We start from the raw sequence: 27105 nt of genomic DNA on the forward strand, positions 1-27105 counted from the left end.
TTGACTGCTTATACTTAAAAGTTACTTCAGAGGAAAACTCAGGAATGAAATTTTTGTTTCTTTAAGATTAAGAGACTGTCTTATGTGCATAATAGAAGAGGACTTGCTTCAGGAAGCTCTAATGGATTCCAGTCAGGTGCTACAGAATTCACTTAAGAGATAAATCATACACCTATTCTATTTAAGCCATAAGTGTGTATTACAAAAGAGAAAATCAAATTTATGAAGACCTCTAGTTTCTAAAAAAATCTTCCTCAATATATATTTCCCTAGTAAGATATTTGTAATCCAGAAATAGGAGGAAAAGTAGTAATGTGGTTTATAACATAGGACAGAAAATAAAGAAAATGAAATTCCTATTCAAGACTTGCTATCGTCTCATCTCTACCCATACTAAAGTGTGACCGTGAACATAATATGAAATTTAAACTATACAAATTTGCTAAGAAATAAGAACATCACCATCCATAGTAACAAGAGGTTTTATTGATTCTAATGCAAGCTAAGCATGGGGAAGAAATAATCACTTAAAAACACCAAAGACCCTTACATAGCAAAGGTTAAGAAATAAATTAAGACTCCTATTGGGCTATGTCTGGAAGGAAGAATAGGCCTCATTCACTTCGATCCTTGGGTTCTCGGTATTTCCACTGAATGTAATCAAAGATGTCTCTCTCACTGTCTACTGGCAGGGGTTCTCCAGCTACTCCTAGAAGTAGAGAGGGAAAAGAAATTTATTTTAAGAACCAGTTTAGCAATTTAGTTATGAGGGTTCAGGATTGAGAGCTGTGTGAGATTTGCTTTCATAATAAAAAGGAAAACCAAGCTACTAATCCTCTGCATACCAGCTTGTACTTGAGTTTTATTACATATACATTACCAATGCTACAAAAAGAACCTGAGTTTTCCAACTATTTTCACTAAAGTTACCCCAACTTGTGATTTTCCTCTCTGCTGGATCTCCATTATAGCTATCACATTATATAAAATACTCTAGTTAGTTCCTTTGCAACTCAAAATGTTCTAGTACTAGCAGCAGTGGCATTCTGTGGAAGCTTATAGAAATGCAGAACCTTGAGCTCCAAGGAATTAGAATCTGCATCCCATGAAGTCCCCAAGTAAACAGTATGCATGCTGAAATGTGAGCAGCACTGCCCTAGGAATAAAAGCCCTACTTTTTTAGGGCAAAATGGCAAAAATTCATTCTCCAGTAGGGAATAGTAAATCATACAGTATGTTGTGAAATGTTAACAAGATCTATAGAGTTAAGAATCCTTATTCTTTAAACTTTAAAGCATAGGTTTAAAGTTTGGGAGACATTAAAAGCAATGATATCTCAGAATTTTTGGAACCACACATCAAAACAAAAAAACTCTTTTAAACCAATATAATTTTTTAATAACTATGATGGACAGGAAGGATTTAATAAATGGTCATTACTAAGGAACTGGGAGCACATTAAGCATTCAAGCCCCCTTTGTTCTAAGGGACTAATAATACAAATACATTTGACCAGCTTTTTAGAGAAGCTAAATTTGCTAACCCCTTGAAAATAACTTTCTCTCCAGATAACATGGATCATCTCTAAGGCAGTCACATATACTCACCAGTGACTCCCAAGGGGCGGATAGTGTATTCGTTGATTGTGAAACCCTTTTCTAAGGCATGAGCTCTCATATTTTTATTGAAAATGTCACTCCCAGTGAAATAAAGAACCCCACAATAATACTGATCTTTGGGTATCAACCTAAAAATAAAGCAGATAAAGTTTTTATTACACTTCTCAAATTTAGCAAGCATAGAACTCCTAACTAAGCAAGGAACAAAACGCCTAAAATAAATCTTTGTGTCCTAACAATCTGAAGAGAAGACTATCATTAAGTGGAACATTTAAATCACAACCTTGCAATTGTTTAGGTTTCAGTAAACTTTCCTCTGTAAGAGGTGTGGAGAAATGAAAAGCATTATCACTTAGTATAACTCACTTCCCCATGCCAGAAATTTTTTTTGAGTTATAGAAGACACTCTGGTAATGTGCAAATCCACATGAAGAAAAAAAAAATCTGTAGATAGTCATTATTATTTATACTTAAGGCAAGAATATATGGTCCTTCAGAATAAAAGAGGGTTCTATACATACTTGTAAACTTTAATAAGATGATATACAGAGGGAAGAAAGACAAGGATTCAAAAAGGAAAAAGCAAGAATGTCAGAAAAAACAAAGTTTGAGCACACCTGATATCAATTCTTCTGTGAGGGTATTCCTTTTCATCATTTTTACTGGGAAGCTGGCAAACACCCTGAAAAGGATATTTTAAAGAATTTTTTAAAGATATTTTTAAACTTAAGGCTTAATTTTAATCAAATTTTAAATGTGAGGCTAGTTTTGCTTTTATTGGTGGCAGTTTTAGAATTCTGAGCACTTTCATCTTATTAGCTCGCTTCTCTAAGCTACATGTTATCATGAACTTCCTGTGACATTCTATGATAATTTGAGAACTACATGAATCAACAAAGGTTCTAGCCATAAGAATTTCACCTGTATATGATTCTAAACAATAAATAAATCAAGTAAAGCATCATATATGAAAGAGCACAAAACAAACAGGCAAAAGCAACTTGGGAGAAATAATGATCATGCAGAAATAAGAAAATAAACAAAAAGGCTACAATAACAAAAAAAGCGATATTTTTCTCAGACAATAGAAGATATTCAACACATGAATAAGGGCAGAATACTACAGAAAAAAACATTTTGGACGGGTTTAAATATGACAGCAGAAGTAGAAGGGTCTGAGGAAATCTCTTAAATAATATGAGAAAGGTAAGAAAAAATTTTAAAATATAAGAAAATCTGGGTGTAGTGGCACACATCTATAATCCCAGCTACTTAGGAGGCTGAGGCAGGAGGATCACAAGTTTGAGGCCAATCTGGGCAACTAGCAAGGCCTCATCTCAAAATGAAAAATAAAAAGGGCTGGGACTATAGCTCAGTGGTAGAGTGTACCTAGGTTTAATCCTTAGGAGTGCAATAAATAATAAGAAAATTAAAGGATCATTTTTTACCCTTCTTTACAGGTGAGTGAAAACTTCTTCAGTTTCAAGCAAAAATCATCAAAGCCTATGTGGTCATTTTTTTTTCCTTTCCAGAAAAATGGGCAAATTTCTGGACTTGGCAGCAACCCATGCATATGTGAAAAAGAGCTATACACATCACCAGATTTCAAATTACAATTACCTAATACCACATTCTAAGAAAAATAAGCAAGTGACAAGCTTCTTATCCTAAATAAAAAAGTAGTCAAGTTAATACACATCACTAAAAGCTGTATTTTTTCACTCAACAAAATAGAAAAATTAAAATTGAAAATGGGTATTTTCTTTAGCCATTCCTATGGTTGGAAGATTAACGAAACATATTTACCTTCAAAATATGAAACCTACTTAGGCATTAACAAGTTCCAACTCAACTTCCACTTCAAATGGTCAGAATAACTTCCATCAGAATTACCATGAAGTATTACTTATGGGTATAAATGTCTGGATGCCATAGGCAATGATCTTGCTGTTTGTTACATCAGTGATAAGATTTCATCTATTGGCTTTGTTCCCCTTTTCAAGGCTAATTTTATTTCCTGAATTTTTTCTGAAGTGTTAATGTTAAAGAATATTTCTGTATTATTATAAATGCTTTATTAGACTTAATGGATTAGTATTGTTTGGTATTTAAATTCAATAGCTTCAATGAGTGTTTGAAATAAAGCCATTCATTTCCTCAGGGTAGTCCAGGTATCTTCTATGGTCCCTTGAATTCTTAAAGTGGATATTCTATAGAAAAATCACCCAAGGCCAAACATGCACAAAATACTAAAATTTGAATGGCACATACCTAATATGAAACTAACAGAATGTAGAGAAACTGTATTTTCTTCCAAATATTATTATATTCACAGTAAGAACAGTTCAGTTGTCTAAAGACCATGATTTTACAAAATGATCTGGAATAACTCTGACTAGTTTCTAGAATTTGATTACTACTAGCTTAAAGGAATCCATGTTTTGAAGATAACTTGGCAAGCACATGGATAGACATGTCTTTTTTAAAAAAATATATATTTTTTTTAGTTGTAGTTGGACACAATACCTTTATTTTATTTATTTATATGTGGTGCTGAGGATTGAACCCAGGGCCTCGCACATGCTAGGCAAGCACTTTACTGCTGAGCCACAACCCCAGATAGATATAGCTTTAAAACTAGTAAATGGCTATAGCAATAAAAGGTTTGGAATCAAGAAGAAAAAGGAGAATAGTTTTTTCAACTTCATGAACTGAATTCATTTTGCAGCCAATTTCCTTTCAGAACCTAGAGACCTTCACTTCTTTGGATGTCTCTGCTACTGTCCGTAACTCAGGCTACTGCTCTGACTCCTGCCTAGCCAACTCTTTCTCTAGATAGGTATCTGCTTGGCTAAGTCCTTCACCTTGAGGCTCTAAGTCAGTCTGACCTTCCTATTTAATATTGCTTCCTGCATTCCCATATCCTCCATACCTATTCCCCCATTTTTGAGCACTATTTTAACCTAATATATTAAATAATTTACCTATTTATTTTGTTCATCACTAATGATCAGTTCCTTCCATGAGTCCTAATGTAAGTTCTACTTAATTAAACTCACTGATTTATTCTCAGATCCTAGAACAGTGCTTGAAACATAAGAGATTCATTCAGCAAATATATACTGTCGAATTGACTGAATACACTTTCACAGCTCATTTAAAATCACCATGAGGAACTTAATGCAATAATTGTGTATGCAGTAATTATATATAACATCCAATTTACCATATTAATTTTTTAAAATCATCTTAGCCATTTTTAAGTATATAGTATTGTTTTATAACCATCACCACCATCCATTTCTAGAATATTTCCCCAACTGAAACTCTGTATCTATTTAAAAATAACTGCATGTTCCCTCTCCTCAGGGACAGGCAACTGCCATTCTATTTCTATATGACATGATGTTTTATCTTTCTCAATCATCTTTTTACTTTTAGCTAACACTCCTGTCAAATCTATTGAGACTCACAAATTTTAGCATGTCTAGGCTCTGACAGCACAGTATCTTTCCTTTAAGTCATATAACTTCATAAAAGTGGGGAATGGAGAAGAGGGGACCCAAAGAAGTCTTTAAGTGATTAGAAGAAAGTAAGCCTAAAGAAAGAAAAATCTTGATCCTACATTTTTATTGGCTTTCCTATTGGTTATTATACTGGGCCATTTATTAATCTATTTTTAATCCACTTGCCATTTGTTTTGAGTCTTTAGATTTCTAGACAGCACATCGTAATGGGTTTCACTGTGAAAATTTTTGCAAGTGTCCCCCTCTATTAGCTTCCCTGTTTATCATTTCATGTAACAACATCCTTTATATAAGACAGACCCTGATTCTTTTTCTTTCTTTGAGGTTGTAATAGATAAATACCCTTCAGTCAATTCTAATCTCACTCGTTGAAGGATTTTGAGTCAGAGAACATGAGAACCATTTGTGATTTTAGGGGAAAACCTACTATGTGTCAAAGTCATTACAGATATTATGCAAAAGCAAATTATGCCTAATTACTTACTTTGACAGTATATATTATTTAGAAATGGGGAGTTTAAAAGAAAATCCATATATTTTTTTTTTTTTTTCACAGTGTTAGGACCTGAACCCAGGGTCTCATGCATGCTAACAAGCACTCTACCACTGAGTTAAATCCCAGCCCCTGAAAGAAAAAAGTTCTTAACTAAAACATTGTAAGAGTAGCTGTAAGAATCAGGTGTCGTATCAATTATTTTTCTCTAAGGTCTCAAGGACATCCTTTTTTTTTTTTTTACGGGGGCGGGGGGGAGGGTTTGTACTGGGGATTGAATCCAGGGGCACTCAACCACTGAGCCACATCCCCAACCTTTTGATATTTTATTTGGAGACAGGGTATCACTAAGTTGCTTAGAGCCTCACTAAATAACTGAGGCCAGCTTTGAACTCATGAACCTCCTTGCCTCAGCTTCCTAGCCACTGGGATTACAGGTGAGCGCCATCCTGCCCAGCTATTTGTTGACCTTACTACAAAGCTACAATAAAGTCACATACTCAGAATGGTTACTAAGCAATCTCTAAGGATTTTTTTTCACATATGTTAATTCAAATGGGTACTTACCATGAACTTTGTTTCCCCCTTGGATAGCATATCTGTAATAAAATGGACCTTTTGTAACTGCTCCACAACACGATGTAACAGCTTTGGCTGCAGAATCATAATCAGGGAATAAGAAAAAAGAGCAATTATTCTGTCATATGAAAAAATCTTTTTGTTTGATGCTGGGGATTGAACCTAAGGCCACTGAGCTACATGTCCAACCTAAAATATTTTTAACATGAGTTTTCAGATTATTTATGGAAAAATCTCTATGATTTTGTTTTATGTGAGGATTTTTTTTTTGGGGGGGGGGGATTGCTAGGGATTGAACCCAGGGCCTCCAGCATGCTAGGCAAGCAATCTACCACCGAGCTACATCCCTAGCCCCACACTCTTTTTAATGTTCTGATTAAGTATCTTTCCCCTCAAACAAAGAATTCATTTTATCAAATAAAACATTTTCAGAAACTAGTTTCTCACCAATCTCATGATACCCTAAAACAAACACAATTTGTGTTTATCTGTTTCATTAAAGAGTTAGCTGCTTTATCTTTAAAAGGCATATGTCATCCAAAATCAAAAATGTTTTGTTTTTTAGGATTGAGGTTGTGGTTCAGTGGTTGAATGCTAGCCTCGCATGTGTAAGGCACTGGGTTCAATCCTCAGCACCACATAAAAATAAAGGTATTTGTTCATCTACAACTAAAAAAAAAAAAAAAAAAAGTAGTTTCTCAATACTTTTTTATTTTTTAAAGAGAGAGAGAGAGAATTTTTAATATTTATTTTTTAGTTTTTGGTGGACACAACATCTTTGTTTGTATGTGGTGCTAAGGATCGAACCCGGGCCGCACGCATGCCAGGCAAGCGCGCTACCGCTTGAGCCACATCCCCAGCCCAATACTTTCAGAAAGATTAAAATGATTTGTTGTGAAACAATTTAGAAAATGATATTTACTGCTGCACTGCTGTATGACAGAACATATTTGATTATAAGTTCTAGGGTACCTGTTTGGTTGATTCCGAGGTAAAGTTTGGATGGGTCAGAAGAACATCCATGTCACCACTAGATTCTGCACCTACAGTAACAAGGAATTTGGAAGGTATTCTCCATGTAAATCTATCAATTAGGCCAATGAAGAACAAAACTAATGACATACATAGAAGAGCCTTACTTCTTATAGCCTATTATTCTATTTCACTGTGCTTCATATTCAGAATTAGTTAAAAGATTTCAATTTTCTGTCCAATAATTCAGGTTTATTGATAGAGACAGCAGAATCTGGGATAACAACAGTAATTGGCATTAGATACACATTGCATACAACTTGTATATTTAATGTGCTAATAATGCACTTAACCACTCAACAATAAAGACAATTTTTGAAAATGGCTTTGGAATACATCTATGAACAACTAAATATCTAAAAATCTCAAACAATATGCTCTCTTTAAAAGGTAATTTATTTTAATTCTTATGACTGAAGTCATTTAATAAATATTGGTAAAAAATTATTATTATAGTATCATGGATAAGAACACAGCACTTTATAATGACTCAGGTTTTGATCTTTATAACCATATAACTTCAGGCAAGTTACACATAGCTGTTTGAACCTTACTTTGAACTATGAAATTTTGACTCTAATTAGATGTTTTTCACTTTTAGTACTGCAAATGAGGACTCTTACATTTCTCTAAACCTCAATTTCTTTGTCTGTAAACTACTAAAAACTATTTCATAGGCTACTGTGCAACTAGATAAGAGCTAAAGCATCTACTATTGTGCCTCATTCGGCATCAAATAATCCTATCTCCTCTCTTTTCATTTTGATAAGTATAGTACATGCAAAACATACTTTAGGTGACCATGCAGATCATCATCCTATGTATCAATCTTTAACCAGATACAGTAGTCCCCCTTTTCTGCAGAGGATTTTAAGGCCCTCCCTCAGTGGATGCCTGAAACCACAGATAGGACCAAACCCTATAATTTAATACCTTTTCTATATTAACTCAGTACCTATTACACACCATGGCCATAATTTTTGCAGTTTGAGATGTGACACCAAAACTAGCATAAATTTCATTTTCCTTCTTCATAATTTCATGGGTAGAAGATGTGTTCTTAATGTAGACCTTAACAAGCTTAGCATACAAGTTTTTTCTTTTCCTTATTAAGTCATGAACTTTCCCAATTTCACTTAAAGGACATACTTTATAGATGTTCTTTGGCAGATTTGAATCATCAGCATCACTACTCTTATGCTTTGAGGCCCTTATTCAGTAAAATAAGGCCCTGTGATATTTCAATAGTCAATCTGAGATCAGAGAGCCAAGATGGCTAAGTGATGAAGTGCAGGACAGGTAGAATAAACTGTGGATATACTGGACAAAGGGATGATTTACATCCCAGGCAGGATGGAGGGAGATTTCTTCTTGGTACCCATAATAACTTAAAACTACAAATTGTTTATTTCTGGAATTTTCCATTTAGTAGTTTCAGACTGTGGTTGTCCTGAGTTACTGAACCCTCACAAGGCAAAACTATGGATAAGTGGGGAATTCTTGTATTTACATATAAAAAAGACAAGGGTGAATGTGTACTGATTTCAGGATATTTACAAAAGCTATTTTAATAAAGAAAATTCTATTGTGTTCTCATTTCTTTCTCCTATAAGTTGAATGCTTTCACTATGCAGTTACCACCAAAATCACTTTATTATTTTTAAAAAACAAAAAGAAAATCATATTAGCAAAGGAAGACCGGAAGGAAAGATAGACTCAAGGGTCCATTAATATAGGGCTTGATAAATAAATTATGGCAAACCCACAAAAGCAAATATTATGCAACTATAAAAAAGAATAAAGACAATCTCTGTATACTGATATGAAAAATCTCCAGGATATATCTTTAATTTTTTTAAAAAAAGGTATAGTATTATGCAAATATAATGTTACCTGGTGAAAAAAAGGGAAAGGGAAGTGGAGGAGAAAATAAAAAATGTATACTCATATTAGTTGTTATCTTTAAGCAGAAACATTGAAAAGAATTCAAAAGAAAGTGATTATTAATGGGACAATGGTGGCATGTAGTATACAGAATGAACAGAGACAGAGTAAAACTGAGACTTCACAGTGTATGCCATTTTTTTATATATTTAAAATTTTTTTTTAATTGTAGATGGGCACAATATCTTTATTTATTTATATTTATGTGGTGCTGAGGATCGAATCCAGTGCCTCATACATGCGAAGCAAGCGCTTGCCACTGAGCCAAATCCCAGTCCCCTTTTTTAATATTAAAGCATACAGCCATATAACATAGTCAACAACATAAATAAAAATAAAATATATAAATCCAAAAAGTTTGTCATATTCAGAGTGTGCATTTCAGCTTGCTTTGCATCAAAATATACATTTTGAACTGGGTGTGGTGGTGCATGCCTTTAATCCCAGCGGCTCAGGACGCTAAGATAGGGGGATCATGAGTTAAAAGCCAGCCTCAGCAACTTATCAATGCTCTAAGCAACTTAGACCCTGTCTCCAAATAAAATATTAAAAAGGGTTGAGGATGTGGCTCAGGTGTTAAGCATCCCTTGGTTAAATGCCTGGTACAAAGTGTATATATATATATATATATGTATATATATATATATATATATATATATATATATATAATATGTATATAAAAATATACAAAAATATATATTTTTTACACACATATACGCACGTATACACATACACACATTTTGAAAATAGATAATCCAAGTCCCCACCTAAGGTAATTTTTATTTAGTAGGTCTGTAGCAGGGTATAACAATGTATATATATTTTTTTAAAATTCCCAGGTGTTTCTGATATTGACATACTCAAATAACTGGTTAACTTTAATCCTTTCATTTTGAAAATATGAAAATTAGGATAAAGCAAAGACAGATTTACTTAAAATCATATAGTAGTAAGAAGACTTGGCCTCAGAACCCAGGTCTTTTTATCCCAATTCAATGTTCTTTCCACTTATCAGCAAATATGGATTTAATCCAACTCTAAATTCTTACAGAAAATACCTGGAATATTTCTGATAGCCCATTGCCTACTTTCTACCCAAAATTCTACTGGTGACCAGAGATTCAATCTAGGTATTTACTCTAAAATGTTTTAAACAAAATTTTTCTATTCCAATTTAAAAAGCTATGTTAGCCTCCAAAGAGACTAGGATTGTGTGGTTCTCACTTTGCTTGCTCTCACATAGTAAGTGAAAGACCTGAAAAACCTGGTGATTGTGAGAATGGGTTTTGAGCTGGTGATTTTGAGACACTATTCTTAGATTCATTAGAGAAAATGTAGAAAATTTAAAAAGTAAATAAAACTACCTACAACTCCATTAGCGTATAACCAGATAACCACTATTAGTGTTTTTTTCTTATAGTTTTTTTTTTTTTTTTAGTTGTAGATGAACACAATACCTTTATTTATTTATTTTATGTGGTGCTGAGGATCAAACCCAGCGCCTCACGTATGCAAGGCAAGCGCACTACCACTTGGCTACAACCCCAGCCCCACTATTAGTGTTTTAATATACCTAAATAATTTTATAAATTTTGTTAAAAGCAGTTAAAAATATTATTCTATAATAAAATTAGAATGACTCTCCTCTAATTATTTATACATATTCCCATCTATGAACAAATAAATAGCTAATACTATAGGGTCTTAGTAAATCCAAGAAGTAATATAAATGACACATTTTTAATCCAAGTTTTTCACATATTCTAGGCAATTTTAACATTGAGGCATGAAATAGCCCAAGATTAGGAAGTATGTTACCTCTTCTGAAACTGCCACAGACTGTAGCAATGTATTCAGAATCCACTTTTTTAACTTCATTTAGTACAATATCCTAATAGAAGAAAGATTAAGTCAGTATTCCAAAAACAGCTTTTCACCAAGTGATGTTCTCAACAGTAATCAAAAAATACAGTTCAGCATATTCTTACTTGCATTTGTAACATCTCTTCACGAGGGATTCTTTTTTCAAAGTCCTCAAAGTATCTATAAAGACAGAAAAAGTACACAAAAGATTTTTGCAAAATTTAAATCTTTTTAGAAATTAAATTGCCTACCATACATAGTGTCCTTATACCAGCAGATTACAATTCTCACAAATCAAGAATAGAATTTATTGAGAAGACAACAGCAAAACTGAGATGGGGTGTCTGTTTCTTAACTGGATCAAAATCCTGAAGTTCATCCTTTGTAATATTCAAGAAACTGCATCAAAACTTATATGTAAGTAAGTTTCATATTCACATTACAATAGTAAATAAACATATTTAAGTTGGGACATGTTTTCAAAGTACTGCTCTTTACTGGTAAATCAAGGGGTTGGTTACAGTTAACTGCACTTAAATCTTGCAAAAATAGGAGTAAGAAATTCTGTTGTGCTATTGCACTGTAGGATAACTATAGATAATGAGAATTTGCTATATATTTTAAATAGCTAGAAGAAAGGATTTTGAATGTTTTCACCATAAAGTAATGATAAATGTTTAAGGAGATATGTTTACTCTAACTAAATAACACAGCATATACATGTATCAAACATCACATGGAAACTCCCAAATATGTACAGTGCTATTATATATCAGTTAAAAAATAAATATAAATTCAAAAATAACACAAAAATTCTGCAAATTGTTGCATTTTAAAATATTAACCTAAAACATGGATGAACCTCGTCAATAATATGGCAAGTGAAAGAAATCAGTAAAGACCACATATTGATTTCATTTATATGAAATGTCCAGAAGAGGCAAATTTGAACAGCAGATTAGTGGTTGCCTAGGGCTGAATGAGGATAAATGGGGAATGACTGCTAATGGATGAGTTCTTTTGAGGATAACAAAAATGTCCTTAAATTGTAATAATAGTTGCACAACTCTGTGTACATACCAAAAATCACTGAACTATATCCTTTAAATTGATAAATTGCATGACTTATGACTTATATCTCAATAAAGCAGTTATAAAGATATTATCTCTGTTTGAAATGATATCTAAGCATATGGCTAAGAATGATAATGTAATTCTTCAAAATCAGTTCTCATGATAGCCACGTTCTTCACAATACCTCCATTTACTATATAAATGCAAAGAAAGTAAGAATCACACCATCCTGGTCTCTTAATGGCTCAAAATTTTAGAATAATAGTATAAGTTTAAGAGGAAATACATATACTGCTTATACACTATCATTGTAAATAATCAATATCTAGCACACAAAATAATTATTGATACTGATAGAGAAACATACATACTAGTTATTTATACTGTTTTTAGTTGTTTAGAGATTTTTCTTCTTATTAAAAAACTTTAGTTTTTCATGTTCATGTAAACTGATGTTTACATGTTTCATGTTCTTCTCAGACTAAATAAACTGCTACACTGAATCTCTTTAGTATTCTTCCCCCAGACCTAGTACAGTGCTGTGTACTACAGAATCATGGAATGAACACCCAATGACTGTCTAAGTCACTGCACTAAGCTTTATGTATTTTAAGAGGGAGTTGTCCACTAAAGTCAAGTGAATGAGGGAAATTCTTAAAATAAGTAAACTATAAAACAATAACAAAATGTACGTACATATACATAAACTCTACAAGAGTCTGCAACAAATCTTAGCATTCCTAAATTGGAAAATGCTTGTGTTTACCTAATTTGAGGAATTATTATGGTGTATAAAAGAATGTCTATAAAAATTTTTACTTTCACATCTCAAATATCAAAAGAAAATTTGCTCTTACTTTAGCCCAATTCGTTGATGATGATTCAATTTATCTTCATTTTTTCTGAGATCTGAATAGAAGATAAGTTTGAGGTGTTAATTTGAACACTTTTGGGAGAAAAAATACTAAACTCAGCTACTTTTTTTCAAAGAACTAGCTGGAGGGAAAATACATTGAAATGGTTTTGATAAAAACAAGGAGAAAAAAATTTTTAGATATTAAGAACTAGAAAAAATGACTCTTCAAATCAATATAGTAAAAACTTAACATCTAATTTTATGATCATTTCCATTTACTGACTCAAAATTTGAATGAGAGTTACATGAAATGATATATATACAGGAATTATATCAAATTTTGCTGGCTATCATAAAAGGCGACCTTATAAGAACTAATATTGCTTAATTTACTATTCATAGCAGCAGCAATCACAACTTCTGAAGACTTTATGATTACTTAGGTTCATTCATAGTGTACATTTGTTCATTCACTCCATTGAATTAGTGTTGAATACTGATTTGTGCATTTTACTTTCACATTTCAAATATCAAAAGAAAATTTGCTCTTACTTTAGGCATTGTACTAAAAATCCTGTTGAAAGTAAAGGTATTAGCTTCATTTTTAAATTTGCAAAAGTTGTCCTAACACTGTATCTTAAAAGTGACTGAGTTCCATTAGGTGTTCTTCTTTTTCTAGGCATGAGTACAGTAGTGAACCTCGTTAAAGAAAACAACAAGCATGGTTTAAAAGCAATTCCTATGATCACCCTTAGATTAACAAATACATAAATTCACTCTGGAGATATAAAACAGAGAAAAATAAGCATCTTTATGACACATGGAACATTTAACATCTCCCACAGGAAATACTAAACATATATATCTGAAAATGAAATGGAAATAGTGATATATATGTATATATCTATAAGTTAAATATATAGACATTACATAATTATGAAGTAATATAAAAACAAAATGTTTGACACTACCAAGAGATAAAACCTGAATACCTTTGAGAAACCCACTTTTTTTTTTTCTTTCCAGTTTCTTGCTATGTTGCCCAGGCTGGCCTGACTCAGCCTCCCAAGCAGCAACCAGCTTGAAACCCACAAACTTGAGTGGGTTTAAGTGCTTTAGTCAATCATCTTCTTCAGATATACTGTATATGTCACAAGGAGAAAAGCACATAACCTCTCTGAGATGCACAGAAAGAGATCAGTCTCTAGAAATTCTCGGTTTAGTAATACTTAGTTTAGTGAACAATATTTCATAAAAGTAAGTTAATCATTTTTCAGTACTTACTATTAAGCACTCTGCTAAGTGCTTTACAGACTGCATTAAATTATATGAAATATTTGTTTTGTAGCTAAGAAACTGAAGCACAATGCTCATAAAGGCCTCTGAGATAATATGTAATATAATATAATATGAGATTTAAATGACAAAGAGCCAGCTATGAAGGATCAAGGGAAAAGGGAAAGTCAAAAGCCCTCAGGCTGGCATGAGTTTGTTGGCTATTCAAGAAAGGAGAAAAACAAGTATGGCTAGTTGGGATTCAAACCAGGTCAGTCTCCAAAACACGTTCACCTAACCACTGTGTTGCTTATAATAGTTGAACCCACAAATACTAAACCCTTAATGCCATGGATGTACTATAATGAATTCATATATATATATATATATATATATATATATATATATATATATATATATATATAGTATACACCTTGAAAAGTATGAAGAGATAAATTAAATTGAAAGGATTGCTATGTTAAGTTTATGTGTTTTAAAATTACTTGATTTAGGCTCTATTTTTAATACTTCCTTCAAATTAAAAATTCCTTCAATAAGCACTCAACTCTCAATAACTCAGCATTTAATCTTAACATATAAGATTAAATGTTTTATTATAGAAACAAATGTTTTTGTTTTATTATAGAAACAAAAGTAATTTAAATCTTCTAAACATCTATAAATGAGAACTATTTTCATTGTCTTTAAACCAAGAAATCACTTCCTGGTTTTGATTTTCTTCTGAATTACAAACCTAAAAATGTTTAAGATGGGACTATAAATTATACATCTATATTCTACTACAGAGTTAAAAAGAAAATTTTATTTGTATTTATTAATTGAGAACAGGTTTTCCAGGTTTTAGTTTGTTAGAGTATTTATTAATGGTCCTTCAGGACCATATTTAAGCTGGAATTAGCAACCTGTGGTCATACTTACCCTCTAATGTTTTAATTCCTTCATCTACAAACTTCCTTGCAGCAGATGGACTACAAAGAAAGAAATGCATTGTCTCAATATCGAATGGAATTCAGGGTCACTGTAACAATCAAATATTTAAAAAATAAAATAAAAGGGAAGGTCAAACATAAAGACCTGATATTATGCTAAATAAGACCTACCAAAATGGTTACTTTGGTAATGTGCAATTTTATTCAAAGTAAGAATTTTTGAAGTTTCAATCATTAGGAAGATAATCCTGAACTTGGACAGGGAAAAAAACACCTAAACAGCTAGCCATCATAATATCCACGTTCAAACATATGGGCACTTGAAAATTGTTCATTCACTCAGATAAGATTTACTGAGGACCATATCATATGCCAGACACTGTGCTGAAGATGCAGCATAAATAAGATAAATGAGAGCACTAGATATCACCTGCTTACATTCTAGTAAGGGGATACATAAATACATATACAAACAAGAAAAATATCAAGTGGAGGAATTCAAATCCAGACATAACAGAATGACTGAGTTCTGCTTTAGACTGGGTGGTGAGTAAAGGGCTCTGAGATAATACATAAGCTGAGATTTAAATAACAAAGAGCCAGCTACAAGGGATCAAGGGGAAAGGGAAAGGGAAGGTCAAAAGCCCTCAGGCTGGCATAAGCTTGGCTTGTTCAAGAAAGAAGAAAAACAAGTATGGCTAGAATGAGATATCACTGAGCAGTACACAGGGGCCACACATTATCATGTTTTTAAAGCCAGGGTGGTAAGTTTGGGTTTTATTCTGAGTGCAATGGGAGGCTGTTAGAGCATACTGAGCAAAGCAGTGATAAAATCTGATTGGGTTAATGAACAATCACTGTGATTGCCATGTTCACATAAATAAATCAGAACATTAGAAAGAACTAAGGATGGGCTGGGGTTGTGGCTCAGTGGTAGAGTACTTGCCTAGCATGTGTGAGGCACTGGTTTGATTCTCAGCACCATAAATAAATAAAGAAAGGAAGAAAGAAAGAAAGATCTATTGACAACTAAGAAAATATTAAAAAAAAAAAAAAAAGGACTAAGGATGCTCTTATGGAATGGCAGGGACAGAAGGAACCTTAGAGATTAATCAAATCTCCATCTCATTTTATAAAGAAGGACATCAGAATCTAAAAAACTGAAAATAATTTGCTAAGGTAACAAATTTAGTTGGTCAGGACCAGTACTCAGTTTTCCTGATTCTCTTCCCTTATATCAATTTACAGTAAAAGTGAGAACAGAGATCAGAAAGAAAAGCACACATACACATTCATGTTCATATAACAGCCCGAGTCATAGTTTTTGGAACAGTGTGCAAACATTATGATATTATAGTGTGGTATAATTGACATGGATATTAGTAAGGCAATGTAGCAAATGAAAAACAGAATTGAATGCGGAGTCAGGAGACAAGAGTTCTAATTCTGGCTCTGCCACAGTACTTTCTACACTCAAGTTTCAGCTTTCTTCCTTAAAAAAAGAGGATAATATAACATGCTCTCTAAAACATCTTCTAATGAAAATTTTAAAATAGCCTTGGGTCCATAAGGAGTCATGATAATTTTCAGTATATTATGCTTAAGAATGTAATACAGTTTAGAATAACTTCTATCTAAAATGTGGTCACTTAAAGGAATAATCATCATATAATGTAAAGGAATGCCTTGTTTCTTAAAGATAAGAGGTACGGAAAACATTATGGCCTTAATATTTCAGTGTTAATCTTTCCTTTGTCCAGTGTCAAAAGACCTTTTCAGTGCTAGTTCCAAATCTGAGATAAAGATTCCTGCATTAAAAAACATCTGAGTGCTTATTCTAAATTCATGGTTCTAAAGAAAAACATTATGCTTAGAGAAGCAGAAGAGACACAATCTGAAGAGGGCAAAAGGTGTACACAGCAAATACTAGTAGAGTTTAGAGGAAAGAAGAGAGAAGGTAACATTTGCTTTAAATGAGGCATCATGTGAATAATCAGCTTCACATCCATAAGCTATGAAAAGGTGAACTGTATGAGTAAAGGCAAAGAGGTAGTGAAGCACAGGTTTAGAAGAAAAACAGCAGGTAACTTAGCTTGATTGACATGAAAAATATAACCAATCTATGACTATGTCTGTTAAAAAGTAGTTCTTACCCAATGCCACTAACTCGAGTTAGGAAATTGATGGATGAACTTGTATCATCCTGCCGAATCTTTAAGGAAAAAAAAAAAACGTCTAACAATGATTTAAGAATGCTTTGAGAACTTAAATGATCTTATTAAAAACCAAAATCATTTACATTTACCTGGTTAACACATAGTGAAATATTCATATATAACCTAGGTAGTTACAGGCGAATAACAGAGCAGCTGAAGATGTCTCATCTCTAATTTATTCAATACTTTTGGATGGGGGTATAGTACTGTGGTAGAGTGTGTGCATGAGGCTCTGAATTCAATCATCAGCACCAAAACAAATAACTTTTTTTCTTTAAATTGACAGATAAAATTGCGTGTATTTATCATATACAACACAATGTCTTGAAATATACATAAGTTGTAGACTGGTAAAATCCAATAAATTTGCTAATTAACAAATGTACCACTTCATATAGTTATTTTCATGGGAAGAACATTTAACATCCAGTCTCTGAATTTTTCAATTTTCTAATACTTTTAAGAGGCCTATCCATAAGAGACGAGAAATGATATAATTATTATCATTAGAGTGAAATAAAAGCATAAAAATACTTGGAAGAATTAAAGAACAGAAATTCTAAATGACAATGACCTTTTAGTCAAAATTTATAATCTCTTTTCTGAATAGTAAAAAAAAATAAAGAGCCAACTGTATCATGATGCTAAAAATCTCTTAAATGTCACATAAAATAAGAGGGATTTTTTTGTGTGTGTGTGAGACAAAGTGGGCCAGGCTTATCTCAAACCTGTGAGTTCAAGTGATCCTTCCATCTCAGCTTCCTGTGCATAAGGTACTACAGGTTGCACTACCATGCCCAACTAATAAGTGAAAATTTTATAGAAGCAATGTTCACATTTAAAAAATAGAATACGTAAAGCCATAAAGTCTACTCATCTCTTTCCTTCTGGAAAAGTGAGTAAAGACATCAATTGCCCTGTAAGGACACTACATGATTGTTGCCATAAAGGAAGCCACTGTAACCAAATAAGTAAATCAGTTAAAATTTTACCTTTTCCAGTTTACGCAATTTTCCAGTTGCTAAATACTCATCAATTTTTTCAGCAATTTTTGTTCCTACTCCAGGCTACACAAAAAATGAAAAATATAAAAATCATATAATTGTAATGCTTACCAAATTACTAAATGATAAAGTGGGAAAAGATAAACAAATGCTCATAAGCGACAAGTTTTCAAACAATGGACAGAAAATTGAACCCCAGTAATGAATTCTCCCAGCAGCAAAATGCTTAAATGATTGACAAAAGAGAAACCTTTATAAAATAAGTCTAAATGACTCATTTAAAATTAAATTTTGTTGTAGAAAAATTAGAAAAGTTACACAAATAATACTAAAATCACTTGTCAATCTCATTGCCCTGGAAATTATTATTTGATTTCTTTTTTACTTATAAATATACATCTTTACATATATGCTTTTTCCTAATACATTATGAACACATTTTTATATCAATAAATAAATACAATGGTGTCTTTAGTATATCATCTTACAGATGTATAATTTACTTAATACCCTACATGTAAACATTTAGATGGTTTCTAATTATTTGATAGTATAATAATGCTATTATGAACTCCCTTTAGAACAGAGGTGCATGCATTAGCATCACCTGGACACAAGCAAAGTGTCTACTGACACACCTGGGTTCTCTCATCCAGAAATTATAGAAACAGGGTCTATCAGTGACAGAAGTCGGGTTGAGTTCTACTTGGATGACAATGCCAATTACCCATTCATGCTGCCCACCCTAGGCAATGACACAGAAGCAGTATCTATATCAGTTCCACATGAACACACACATATATATACTCAATAACAACGAACACTAAAGCAGTTGACTCTTGTCGCTGAAGACATTTTTTTTCCAAATGAAGAATGGATTTAATTAAACTATGTATTGAAAAAAAAAACAGCCTAAGTATTAGAGATGGTGATTATATCCAGTTTGAGTTACAAAACCAATTTCCTGAATTTTAGCATTCAGTAAGCTGCCAATTTTGATTTTGTATTGCTCTTTATCCAAATGACATTTTCTTTCTTTTTTTATTGGAGGAGGGGGAAAAAGTAGTAATACTGTGTTTGAAAATTATACTCTGTATCTGGCTTTCCTGTGTATGTAACCATTTCGGTGTTATTATCCTGCTTTGGTTTTATAGTGATTGTGAGGCATTTGATGCAAGTATACAGACATTTTCTCATTAAAAACCCAATATGTGTTGTGTCTGTATTAAAAAAAAAAAAGCACAGTGTCAAGTCCCACCTTAGCGTTTCTGATTCACTTTATCAGGGATATGCCAAGGATTTGTACTTCTAAGTTCCTCAGTGCTGTTGTTGCTGCTGGTCTAGGTATCACATTGGTCTAGGAATCATTGCTCTAGAACTACAAAGTCCAATGTAGAACACTAGCCACATAATGACAATTTAATTAAAATTTAGAATTCTTCAGTTACACTAGCCACATTTCAAGGACTAAATAGTCAAATGTGGTTTATGGTTGCCATATTGGACAGTACTGTTCTAGAATGTAAGCTCTAAAAAAGCAGAGATCTTATCTGTTCACTGCATATCCCTAATGCCTGGCATATAGGTGCTCAAAAGTTGTAAGTTGCTTAGTCCTTGTGTACACATAACTCTACTGGTTTTCTTAGAACAAATTCCTCAAAGTGGAATTGTTGGGTCAATATATACAGTATGCCAAATTTTCCCCAGAAAGGCTGTAACAATCAAGACACCCTTCAGCAGTAAATGAAGGTTCTTTTTTTTTTTTTCACAACCTTATTTACATTTCATACTAGTTTGATAATTTGAGAGGCAATATATGGTATATTGTTTTATTTTCCAACTTAAACTTTTTTTTTTCACATTTATTGGTCCTTTTAAACATTCAACAAGCAAAATAACATGTGTGTCAGTTATTTCCTACTGACCTTTAGCCCTAATTCACCCTTGTGTACTCTCGATGTCTCAAAAACTATTGAATGCATATTCAAATTCTGAAAAAGCAATAACCAAGTAGAAATGAACAAAAGATTTAGGAAGATTAGAAAAGGAAAACTGCTCAGACTTCTCATTTCTAATATTAAATGATAAAAAGGTAATTATTTTTTCCTTTACAGATAGTGCTACAACAATTTCACTCAATAAATAGACCTCAAGCAATTTAGACCCAAGCTATTTTCTGTATCTAACATTAAGGAATAAAAGACAAACAACTCATTCTGGAAATGTAAGATTTCTGGAATTATTGAGAAGCACTCCTATGGGCTAGATAATAGGTCTTTGATTCTTAAGTAATAGTAAAAAGAAATAATGCTGATATTTTTATGTGAAGTCCAGTCTAATGGAAAAGGAGTTTTGGATACTTTCATGCTTTTTTTTAGGGTCATATCAGGAGCTCAGATTCAGGATGAAGTGTATCAGAGCTTTTCAAAAACTTTAATAAAATTTATTTGCAATCAGCACAGAAAAGGAAGTTCAGGAGTTTCAATGAAAGGGGAACAGAATGAATAGGTGTGGTCTCTGAAGTTAACATTGCAACAGTTCACTAAGACAGAAATTCAGAATAAGAAGTAAATGTCTAATGTATTTATAACTTAGTTGGATGCTGTATTGGGGGAAAATATACTATTGCTGGTAATGGTTCATGGCACAAAGGATTTAAAACCCATGCACCAAAGTAGGATTTGTATTGGTTAACAAATTCAAGGTTAAGATGTGGCACGTGATTAATGTAAGAATCACAAGATTCATGGGTGACTATGAAGGGTGAGAGAACAAAGGGCATTTATGGTTCATACTTTTAAGGCTCTCATTAGAAAAATTAAGGATGATCAAATATAATACTTAAAATTCCAGAGGACTTTTGTAAAACACAAGTAAAGAACAACAAATGGAGATGATAACTATCATCCGGAATAATCAAAGCCATGTCAGTTTGGCATTTTTAACAAAATGTAAGATATTTAAGCAACTTTGAATCATTTATGTAAGGTTAAATAAGAGAGAATCATCTATCAATAGGGAGATCTTCCAAGGACATTCTTAGTGATATTATTACAAATTACCAAGAGATGTGAGCCTCTAGAAACTGATATTACTAGGACACTACTAGCACATAGAGTTTCATGGAAATGAAAACAGGGCTAACTACCATATTAGAAAAAAGGTCTACTCATGTGCCTATTTGTAGGTAAAAATCTCTTTGGGGAATACTCTCCCCAAATGTAACTAATGTAAGTCCCTATACCTGGGGATCAGAGAAGGATAGATAGGGACCAGATATGATAGTATCATTACATCACCATAGTTTTTGGGGGGCAGTGGGGTACTGGGGATTAAACCCAGGGATTCTTTGCCACTAACCTACATCCCAAGCTCTTTTAATTTTCTATTTGAGAGAGGGTATTGCTAAGTTACTAAAAGACTCATTAAATTGCTGAGTCTGGCCCCAAACTTGCAATCTTCTTGCCTTAGCCTCCTGAGTTGCTGGGATTACAAGTGTACACCATCTGACAATGGCCACCATTGTCAGAGGAATTCAATGTGAGAGTCAGTACATGCATATGTGATAGAGTAGAAAAAGAAAAGTACAATTATATATCTATTCATCTCCAAATAAACACATTTTGAGCTTGAAAGAGTATGCTTTAAATGGCATTAATTTTATTCCAAAAAATTAGGAGTAGTGAAATCTGTTTGTGTGGGTCAAGACAGCTTCAGAAAAATGAGTTTAGTTTTGTAAGAACCCCCCAAATTTGAACACTTGTAAACTGTTCGACCAGTGTGTTCACTAAACTTACCAATTTCTTAGCTTCTGCTCCACTCTTTATTTTGTGTGGGTACTTTGCTATAACAGATGCTGCTTTTCTATAAGAGAAAAAAAGGGAAAATCAATTAAAAAACAAGCAAGATCTTAACTTTTCTTAAACTAAAATGCACATACAAATATCTACCTTACACTTTCACCAAGATAACTAATTTTCCATTCCCATGTAAGACTTAGAATTTAGAGAGCTGATAGATTACCTACTATATCTCTAATTCTTAAGTTTCTTGAAATTTCTCACAGATGAGGATAATTTTAACTGTTTATGTAACACTAGAGGGATCTGGGATACCAGTAGACTTCTTTCTTGTAAATAATTGAAAAATAGCATATAACAATATATTTTAATTGTTTCTGCAGATGATTCATAATTCTTGCTTTAAAATGTGCTAACAAACTAATTGAACTATTAGATATCAAATTTGCTTACAGATGGCTATTTTAAAATTCATGGCTTCAAACTGCAATTCCCTATGTCCTTATATCAATTCTTTTTTAAAAAAAATTGTTAACATTTCAGTTTAACATAAAGCAGTGATCATGTGTTTCTTGCCTACTTCTACGTACACCCAGTTTAATAATCTGATGATAGATTAGGTATACTCTGGGTGCTCAACAGGGTATTCTGTCTAAAATTTCAATGCTAAATGTAGTTTAGAATTGTTGCTGATAAAAAGCAATAGTACAACTAAATCTAAAGCACAAATGTTGAATAATCTTTTGAACCTATGATTTTTACTCTATTCTAGCATATATATCTTTAGATTTGAATTATACCTTATTTATTAGCATATGATTGATGATGTTTCTAGAAAGGTTATAATTATAGGGGAAGCAACAGGCTAAGGCGGTTTATGGAAGGGATTAGCTAAGGAAAGGCAAGTAGATCCAGATAACTGGAACTGGGTACCCAAGCCTGAAAGGAATAAATTAGATCATGAAAGGCCTTTTGTATGCCATCATATATTTAGGCTTTATCAAAAAAAATATTGAATTATTTGATATGAAATACTGACAAGACTAGATTATTTTTAAAAATACTTCATTCACAATCAAGAGAAATGTATACTAGGGGTGAGTATGTATGTGAGTAGTACGTAGGGATAGTAGGGGATTATTTGCTTTTCTGGATTTATTTCCCACTCATGCTATATATAACCCTTAAGCCAACTGAATTACTGACTTTTAGAAAATGTTATATTCTTTCACCTCAAGGACTTGCCCCATTTTGTATCCTTTGTCTAGATTTCTGCTCCTCTCAACCTCTGATGAGCTCCTTCAAGATTAAACACTGCTGTGACCCAAACAGGGTTGAATATCTGTGTGAATTCTAGGTCACTAATGTATGAATGATAGTACAATTACTTTACATAGGAAATCATAAGAAGAAAGCATAATCAGTTTTGAAATATGTTTGAGTGGGAAGGAAAAAATTCTGGTGAAAGCCCAAAGTTTTGGAGTCTATGACTTAAGTGGTACTCAAAGGCAAGAAAGAGAAAGTATTGAAAGGGCTACAGGAAGACTTCTGGAAACTAGCAACAGTAAAAGCTAAGACAGATGAAAAAAATGAAAGAATAGAAGGGATTACCATCGTGAAAATCAAGGGAAAGACTTTCATGGAATGAGCTTATGATGAATGCCACTGAGACTCCAATAAGATGAGATGTAGGTGAGAGTATTTTCAGAGAAATGTCAAGATGGGAATTATACTGCAATGACATAAGGGAATGACTACTGATGAGGAAGTCCAGAAATGAAACATAGATTGTTCAAGAAGGAAAAATAAGGTACTAGCTAGAGGGAAGTTAAGACTGTTTTCATTTTGCTATTAAGAACTGAGGGACTTGGGCACATTTATAGGCTAAGGGGTTGAGACAGGTAAATGTGGAAATAATGGCTAGGAAAAGGCCCCTGGTAATGGACAAGGACTAGATCCGACGAAGGTGACAGGATCAGCCACAGACCAACCAGATGGAAAGATATGATTCGTCGCACCACAAATGTTTGAGTACATATTGCAACCACTGCCTTTCATTATGGCTTAAAATCATACTCCATTTCCAATCAATCACGTTGGATAATTGGGAACTTATCTGAATTGATCCTATAGAGCTCTGTCAAAATTCTTCCAGAAATATTAAGTGAGGTACCACCTTCTTGTTGCTTTTTCTGCTCTTGCAGGTGGTCGAAATATCCATTGGAACCTTGGTTATGTTAAGTGCCACGCAAAGCAGGTGTATACCAGATTGCATGCTAGCAAAGAATGCTGCACTGTCCCACCTGTAAGCATTGTACTTGTGGATAGCCTGGCTCACGTTCTTCTCAAAGTTTGCGAGTTCTGAAAAGGCAACAAGAGGCTTGGGTGAACAAGAATTACGAGTAAACGCAGGAAAACTGAGTTCCCTGGAAGAGGATGTGGCAGCATCTAAGGGCCAGTGGCTACCCATTTCTTCACAGGCAGCAAAGGCTGCCCAAGGGATGACCCAGAAATCCCCGGAAGAACTGACAATCAGCTCCCGGCACGGGTGCCTCAGGAAGAGCTCCAAGGAAGACCACCAGCTGCAAGGAGCTGACCCCACCCACTGGACTATAGCGGCAGGCGAGAAGGGAGGGAAGGCAATGGGGAGAAAGGAAGGCAATGGGTAGAAAGGAAAGAGAAAGCCAATGGGGCCGGGCCCGGGACTAACCCATGAGCATGTCCGTGATTCCCCCGTTAAGAGTCTCCTGCGGCGCCTTCCGTTTACTCATGGTGGCCTGCACCCGAGGGCTCCAGGGTGTCCAGAGCCTGGGAGAGCCTGGGAGAGACAGGGACTAGCCTGCCTCCCCCAGCCTTAAGAAGGAACGGGGACTTGAGGAAGGGATAAGGATCAATCCAGCCCAGCAAGGCGGGCGCGACCGGCTGAACAATGGCTGCCTCTGACAGGAGGCACGGCGCGGCGCGGCGCGTGTGGTGACGTCACGCGCTGGGGCGGTTCCGGGGCGGGGCTACAGAGGAGCGTCCTTGGTCTGGTAGAAAAAGAAAGGGAGGGTCTTGGAAGCTGCCCTAGAAGCAAATGGCTCAAAGCTTGAGTTTTGCTAGAGGAAATGGGAACCTCAGAATTACATCCTGGTATGTTTCTTAGGGGAAGACCTGGAATCTTAACCTAAGAGATTCTGTTTTCCTGATGTTTCTCTGGAATCCTCTCCCTAAAGAAGGAAAAACAGAAGTCCAATTTTGATGGTAGGAATTGGGTACTGAAGACTGGTCTTGTGAACATATATGTGCACAATAATAGATATTGAATGCATGACAGATTTCATATGTGATAAAGGCAACACTAGCATCATACTTATTTCCAAAGGCTCTGGGAATGTCTTGCAATCCACACTGCAGTGAAATTCTGTACTCGGCACTGCAGGAGCGTGGAATGGTGGACACAAGCAGCTATCCACCAGAACTTTTTTTCTGCCAACTATTAGCTAAAGATATTTTACTTTTTATTCCCCTTTTGTGCTAGGAGCCAAAGTGATGAAAAGACCACAAGAAAGGGAGAATGTAATAAGCAAATAAGGACCTATAATGAGCAATTAAATTTTCATTATACCATGAGAAGTCGAAATATGACATCAGCTCTATGTTATCCTAAAAGCATAACACCTAGGTCCATTTATAACCAATTCTAGGCAATTGCTTTGTGTATAAAGTTAAACTTTTATTATGAAATGATACATAATTGCTGTAGAAAAATTTGATAAGTGAATAAAAGGAGAAGAAAATTTAGTGATCATCTCTCTATCCAGCTTGACTACTATCAGTATTTTGGAACATACATTTCTTGTTTTTAATCTTTGCCTTTTAAAATCCCCATTATCTTAAAATAATGAAGTAAGGCTTTACATAATTTTTTTCTTTAAATAGCAACATATGGTTAATTTTGTTTTTTTTTGCAATATCAGTGTACATGTTAAGTGATGCTTATTGAACATTAGTATTTCTTCTTTTGTGAATTTCCTATTCATGTCCTTTGCTTATTTTTCTTTTAATACCTTTATTTCACTTATTTATTTTTTGTATGTGGTGCCGAAGATCGAACCCAGGGTCTCGCACATGCGAGGCAAGCGCTCTACAGCTGAGCCACTACCCCTGCCTTTGCTTATTTTTCTAATGGAGGTAGTTGTCTTCTATTAATTTTTTAGATCTTTTATATATTATTACTTACCTTCTTTTGTATATTTTTGACAAAATTTTGTAAATAGACTTGGACTAGTTTTTTTTCCATATTCATATTTTTCCTGTTAAATATTGATATGCCAGGTTATATTCAGATTACTTTGTTCTAGAGAATGACTATCCTTCATTAAATAAAAGCATTTTTATTTACCTCCAAATTTACAAATGTAGGGAGTTGTGTGAAAAAATTTTATATGAATATTATGGCTGCTTTTTAAAAATCAATACTAGAGAATACAAGGAAAATTATTCCTGATCTTCTTAGACAACCTACATATGATTCACTTAACTAGTTTCTTTTTGAAATAACTAGTTTTCAATTGACTTCTAAGATAGCACATACTCTGTGTTTTCCTTCCTCTTTTCTGTCCATTTTTCAGGGGCCATGTATGTACATGCTGGTTATTAGCTCCTCCTCGGCTCTCCTCCCTTAATGGGAAAGGAGCTCAGGCCTTGATTCTCTAAGCAGCTTTTCCACCTTCTCTAGTGTTAAAATGCTATGAGTAGCTTGAAGACATCTATATTTATATTTCTAACCTAACCTTTCCCTTGAGCTCACACATCAAACTGACAAAATATTCTAAAGAATTCTTGATTCTTACCTACTCGCTTCTCCTTAAATTTTGCCTATCTCAGTAAA

The 27105-nt window shown here is 33.7% G+C and overlaps 1 protein-coding gene across 1 annotated transcript; it reads right to left on the reverse strand.

Annotated features, from left to right (window-relative positions):
- Positions 1-466: 466 nt before the first annotated feature.
- Polb (DNA polymerase beta) lies at positions 467-25189 on the reverse strand. The gene is made up of 14 exons (XM_027939340.2): positions 24943-25189; positions 24536-24593; positions 22230-22296; positions 18421-18495; positions 17366-17424; positions 15202-15251; positions 12989-13040; positions 11183-11237; positions 11013-11085; positions 7191-7261; positions 6207-6293; positions 2237-2301; positions 1608-1747; positions 467-709 (listed from the first exon to the last, which is right to left on the reverse strand). The coding sequence occupies exons 1-14, from the start codon at positions 25001-25003 to the stop codon at positions 615-617; spliced, it is 1008 nt and encodes a 335-aa protein (XP_027795141.1). The 5' UTR covers positions 25004-25189; the 3' UTR covers positions 467-614.
- Between the last annotated feature and the right edge of the window lie 1916 nt (positions 25190-27105).

Source organism: Marmota flaviventris, chromosome 3 (assembly GCF_047511675.1).
Source record: "Marmota flaviventris isolate mMarFla1 chromosome 3, mMarFla1.hap1, whole genome shotgun sequence".
NCBI lineage: Eukaryota > Metazoa > Chordata > Mammalia > Rodentia > Sciuridae > Marmota > Marmota flaviventris.